The sequence below is a fragment of the Tarenaya hassleriana genome, unplaced genomic scaffold (assembly GCF_000463585.1).
Source record: "Tarenaya hassleriana unplaced genomic scaffold, ASM46358v1 Cleome4, whole genome shotgun sequence".
Taxonomy (NCBI): domain Eukaryota; kingdom Viridiplantae; phylum Streptophyta; class Magnoliopsida; order Brassicales; family Cleomaceae; genus Tarenaya; species Tarenaya hassleriana.
In genome coordinates this window covers 4,168,564-4,174,563 of record NW_010966881.1, presented here as the reverse complement: position 1 = coordinate 4,174,563, position 6,000 = coordinate 4,168,564, and the positions used below count along the sequence as shown (strand labels likewise).

At 39.5% G+C, this 6,000-nt stretch overlaps 2 protein-coding genes across 3 annotated transcripts in view; one reads left to right on the top strand and one right to left on the bottom strand.

Annotated features, from left to right (window-relative positions):
- Positions 1-1,076, bottom strand: part of LOC104823898 (chorismate mutase 1, chloroplastic-like) — a 3,128-nt gene extending 2,052 nt beyond the window's left edge. The window contains exons 1-2 of one of the 2 annotated variants that reach the window (XM_010555684.1): positions 688-1,076; positions 10-27 (exon numbers count right to left, since the gene is read on the bottom strand). In XM_010555684.1, the coding sequence (XP_010553986.1) occupies positions 10-27; positions 688-896 (227 nt within the window). In that variant the 5' untranslated portion in view covers positions 897-1,076. The remainder of the gene's footprint in view (positions 1-9; positions 28-687) is intronic. The other variant, XM_010555685.2, reaches the window with a different exon arrangement.
- A 1,080-nt stretch (positions 1,077-2,156) lies between these two features.
- On the top strand, positions 2,157-4,671 carry LOC104823897 (probable mitochondrial saccharopine dehydrogenase-like oxidoreductase At5g39410). Its single transcript, XM_010555683.1, has 3 exons — positions 2,157-2,611; positions 3,172-3,496; positions 3,771-4,671. Exons 1-3 carry the CDS (start codon positions 2,268-2,270, stop codon positions 4,464-4,466), a joined length of 1,365 nt encoding a protein of 454 aa, XP_010553985.1. The 5' UTR covers positions 2,157-2,267; the 3' UTR covers positions 4,467-4,671.
- Positions 4,672-6,000: the final 1,329 nt, after the last annotated feature.

Here is a 6,000-nt window from a genome sequence, read left to right as displayed (position 1 = left end):
CCCACCCGCCTCTTCCCCGCCAATGATCTGTATGACAACAGCAGCAGCAGCACAAATGGAAGGTCAGTACAAACATGTAGTTTCCAACATATACCATTTCAGCCGGAAGAATTTGAAAGACGCGTGCTTTTAACTGTCTACGGTTGAGTAATCCTTTTTCATCAAAAGAAGCAAATGAAAGAATTCAGCCCAGCTATACCCGAAACGGGTCTGAAAACAGATGTGAGGGATTTGAGCAACAAGATTAGTAGATGAACGTGAGATGGATTTTGGTTAAAAACATGAAGTTTTCAAGATGGTTAGGTAGCCTGACAATGTTAAATTCTACACTCAAGATTCAACATTCTACAGCTATTTGAACATAATTGTCCATACCAAAGAATCTCACACAGAACCTCGAGCTCTTTGAACGTTATGTAGACTTGTAAATTCAACAGATTTTCAATTAGAAACAGTTTTGGGAAGAGAGAGGATACAGATAAGCAATGTCTCCTCTCGGCGTCGTGTGTAGAACTAATGGTTTTGACTTCCAACCTGGACATATAAACTTACCAAATTTTGGGAAACCCAAAAAAGTCGAAATTTGGAAACGAACCCTAGAATTTGATCAAGAACTTGATGGTGTTTCTAACCGTGATTCGAGAAATGTAGAAAATTTAGCAAGGAAGGGTCCTCGCAATTCAATACCCGGCGAGAGTCATGACGGCCTGAGCAGACCGGAAACCGCCGCGACGCTTCGACGGGAGAGAGCAACGCACGGCGGACGAAAAGCTTAGGCCTTTCCGTGTCCGAAGAACGACAGGACAAATGGGTCTCGAGAACTCGCGATCCTCGACGAACCCAATTGACGCAGGGGACGAACAAGATGAACACGATCTCAACAATGGCGCCTCCATCGTTAAACCGGAGACGGAGGAAAACAGAGATTCGAAACAAAAAAAAGGGAGTGTCAAATGGAAAAAACGCCAGAAAGAAGGAAAAAAGCAGACGACGACTGAAGGAAAAGACGAAACCTCATCTGCAGGGGAAAGGAGTTGCGTTTTGTACGAGGGAATGAAAGTGGTCGCTCCCCGGTTCAGGAACTCCAGTTTCGGTTCGGTTTATGAGGTTTTGGAGTCAGTTTCCGGTTTAGTTCGGTTTATTCGATTCGGTTAGATATTAACTTCTTTTAGCTCATTTGGATGGAATTAAGTGTTTATAATAATAGTCTTTGATTTATGGCTTCAAGATTTAGTTTTAGGTTTTTGTCTTTGACATTTTAACTTTTTCAAATCCAAATAAACCAAAAAGTTTATGAATATCACTCAATTCTTTGATGAAAAATAAAACTCATTCAAAACTCCAAATTCTCCATTGGATTCGATTTTAATATATCAAACCAAAATCCAAATAAAATGGAGAATCCGTACGACTAAATAGAAGAAATGACCCAAAAAAAAAAATATAATTTACGTCTCTTCTATTGTCTTTTTTTCTTTTTCTTTTTTTTTTTACCAAAAAAAAAAAGAGTATTCAATCCATGTCGCCGTGGGGGTAGCGCGAGTGCTATTGGGCTTGCCAATAGATCCAACAGTCATGAGCTTTGTGATAAAGTTATTGGGCCTCAAACTCCCTCTTTAGGCTCATTTTGATATCGGAAGTTTTAAATTCATTAGAAAAATGAATCAGCCCCACAAACAAAATTAAAACGTCCAACTTTACCTGTGTTACTGTTTCCTGTGAAAAATTAAAGAATAACTAATTTGGCTAATAACCCAACCAATTCGAATGGAGTAATCAAACCAAATTTGACCTAATGATTATTATTTCTCTCAAAATTTTAAAAAATAATCGAAAAGATCTATTTTTTAAAAATAAAATATTTTTATCAATAAAAACAAATAATTGAATTCGATATGAAAAATAAATGGTTATAATTTTTATAAAATCGAAACAACCAAATTCAAATATAATTGAACCGAAACGAAATGATCACGACTGGTGCAGTGTAGACCGTTTCAATACATGACGTGAGTTGTTAGAAAAACGTTACACGTGCGGTCGGGACAGATTTGATTCATTTGAACGTGGGATTCGTTCGGCCGGCCTAACAAATTGACATTTAAATAATATTTAATTGGTGAATTAATTATTCATGATGGACCGATTTCGCCGTTATCTGTGTATGGCCTCAGCAGATTGGCTACTGGCACACACTTCCAGAGAATCTCTCCCTAGCAAATATCTCCGTCTCCGATTTCCACCGACGAACCCAGGCCCGATTCCAAATGGACCCTACCCGACAATCCGACCCGGTTTACGACGTCGTCATCCTCGGAGCCTCTGGCTTCACCGGCAAGTACGTCGTCCGAGAAGCCCTCAAGTTCCTAAACGCCCCGTCGTCTCCGCTTAAGAGCCTGGCTTTGGCGGGTCGAAACCCAACCCGGTTGACCCAGTCGCTCGAATGGGCCGCTCGCCCGAACCCGCCTCCCTCCGTTGCCATCCTCACCGCCGACACCTCCGACCCGGAATCGCTCCGTCGTCTCTGTCGCCAGACAAAGCTGATCCTCGACTGCGTCGGACCGTTCCGCCTCCATGGAGAACCTGTTGTCGCCGCCTGTGCCGAATCAGGGTACTCTGGCTTTTTTTTTTGTTGTTTCGTCGGGTGATTTGCGTTAGTGTAGTAACTGGGTAAGTTGAAAATTTCGGCGGTGGAATGAAATTCTGTGTCTGAAACACGTGACTTTGAACCAAGGAGCTTTGGTTCAAGTTTGAGTGATCTTGGGGTTTTAATCACGAGGATGATGATGATGATGATGACAGAGGTGTGAATTTATAGCTTTAAAACGAAAGAAATGACGTGAAGATTAATTTGGGGAGTGTTAGCTTGCTGTTCTTACCACCACTAGGGATCATTTATTTCATTGAGCAGACGCAACATTTGGAGATTAATAAGTGATCTGTAATTTGTTTGATGCTTTTGTTCTTGCACGTTCATGGTGTGTTCTTATGTATGATCATACTGAGTGAGGTCTTATTTCCTACCGTACAATGGTAGAAATCAGATGGCTGAAGATTCTTTGCCTGAAAATATGTTGCACTTTGGGAGGAACGATTGACAGAGATGAACGATAATTGCTCTGTAGCCAGCTTAGTCTCATTTTATATCATCTCCTGAAATGGTTTTACTAGGTGCGATTACTTGGATATATGTGGGGAGCCTGAGTTCATGGAGACAATGGAGGCAAAGTACCATGAAAGAGCCGCAGAAACGGGTTCTTTGATCGTTTCTGCCTGCGGTTTCGATTCAATACCCGCAGAACTGGGGTTTCTCTTCAATTCCAAACAGTGGGAACCGCCTTCTGCTCCTAACCAGATCGAAGCGTATCTCAGGTTGGAGTCCGACAAAAGGATTGTCGGAAATTTTGGCACATACGAGTCTGCAGTCTTAGGTGTAGCCAATGTGGCAAAGCTACAAGAACTACGGCGTTCAAGGCCAAGAAGGCCAAGGCCAGTGGTAAAGTATTCATTTTTAGATCATCTTCCTGTATATAGTTGTCTCTATTGGTTCAGTTTTGCTTTAGGTTTGAGATATATATGTCAAGCAAGTAGAGTATCGACGGGTTTGCCTGTTGTTTGAGCTGTCATTTGGATTGCCCTTAATTTTCAAGTTTTGTGTTCTGTTCTTTAGGTTTTGTCCAAATATGCCATTGTTTTTCTGGTTCTTGTCCCTTCGGTTGTAATTTTATTGTAAACACCTTTTTCTATATTCTGAACGTACATACTTGCAGATTCCTGGTCCTCCTCCAGCTAAGGGATCGGTAATGGAAAACCAGAAGAAGATTGGTCTTTGGGCTCTGAAGCTACCTTCTGCGGATGCGGTTGTTGTTCGGAGAACCCTCACAGCTCTAACAGAGAATCCAAGTGGACTCCCTGGGCTTAACGAGAACCCCGATGGGATACAAAAGCGCGAGGCGTTCTGGTCAACAATAAAGCCGGCTCATTTCGGGGTAAAGATAACATCCCATTCTTTCCTCGGGATATTCGGGTACATCACATTGGGACTGTCCCTTGGTCTACTCGGAAAATTCTCCCTCGGGAGATGGCTCCTTTTGAAATTCCCTTCAGTTTTCAGCCTTGGAGGGTTCCGTAAAAAGGGTCCAAGCGAAGAAGAAGTGGCAAGTGCTACATTCAAGATGTGGTTCATCGGCCGTGGATATAGCGATGGGGGAGACCTCGTTTCAGGAGGAAAGACGAAGCCCGATATGGAAATCGTTACAAGAATAACGGGACCCGAGATCGGGTATATAACCACACCGATAGCGCTAGTCCAATGCGGTTTAATCGTATTGGGGCAACGAGAAAGCCTAGTGAAAGGAGGAGTGTACACTCCCGGGATCGTGTTCGGCTCAACTGATCTCCAGCAGCGGCTTGAAGAGAACGGGATAACATTCGACGTGATTTCGAAGAACAAGCTCCAAGACTAGAGGTTTGCCATTCGTTGAGTTAACCCTGAATCATTTGCTCTCCTCCTTGCCTTTTTTTTTTTTTTGGTTTAGGTTCTGTCCAAACTTCAAGAACATGGATCAAGGTTGTGTCTTTCTTACAATAATAGTACCGCCCTTAATGTAGGTGGATGAATCAGTTGAATGAATATTATTAGTATGAAATGGTTATATGGTTATAACTCAACGATTTTGAATGCCAATTCGTTGACATAAATTATTCTTAGAACAGGTTCATAGCATACTACAGGGTACGTTTTCGGGTTACATATTACTGATTTTCTCACAGTTATTATAATAATTAATTATACTCAAGGAGAACAACAGCAGAGACGGCGAGGAGGGTTTCCGACAGGCATGCAAGCGCCGTTCTTGAAGTTCTGCTTAAGACAGTCCACCTGGCACGGGAAGTCTCCGTACGATCCATTGTCACACTCCTTGTAGCAGAATGGGTCCGCTGCTGCTTTAATCCCTTCCAAATAAATAATAATATTTATATATCTTTTTAATTTCAATCTATATACACTGACATAATAAAAATAATCGGACCAAATGTCGTTATTATAATAACTTACCATGTTTCACATCTCCACATTCAACGTGAACGAATACGATACTCGTAAATATAAGAAAAGCAACGAAACACGCCGTCGACGTCATCTTCACCAGATTCCTATTCACTTGTAGTATTTTTGTTATATATATATATATATATATATATATATATATATATAAAATCGATGTTTGTTATATACAACAATGGAATTTTTTATATTTGCATTAGTTTAATGGAATACGTTCTGGTTTTTGTAATATTTCTGATAAGTAACCTTAAAAAATATATATTTCCGAGAAGTAAATATGAATGTTTCCGATATTTTTTGGATTTCGTAATGCCCTTGCAACAAAAAGCCAAACATTTCGTACACTTTCTTTAATTTGAATTATATTATTACAAATCTAGAAATTTCTATATATGTTTGATTATGATACAGAGCATTTGACTAGGTTCAGATGTATTATTGGTCAATGGTCATATTACTATATTCATGTATTTTAATTTGAAAATGTCGTGATTTTTTTTCCAGAAGAGATATCGGATGACGTAATTTAAAGACGATGTCTAATTATTTAAATATTTTTGGTTGAACGAATTCCTTTTTTGTTTTAAATTTCCATTTTTTCTGTTTTTACGGTTTCGAATATTTATTTTAAAAAAAAAATCAATATATTGTATTTATATGCGATTACGATTAGGTTTAAATATTATCCTAGTTTCTAACCGGCCTATGATTTAGGATTTATAGTTTAGTATGTAGAATTTAGAATTGGTTGAGGATCTAAGGTTGGTTTTAGAGATTATAACCCTAGAGGTTCCGTTTTAGGATGCAATATTTTATATTTAGGATTATGGATAAATTAGTAAGAAGGAAAAGGAAAAAAAAAGAAAGAAGTTTGAAAAACCCATCAAATCAATGGTCAATAAAATAATAGGAGGGTATATAAACTAAAAGTC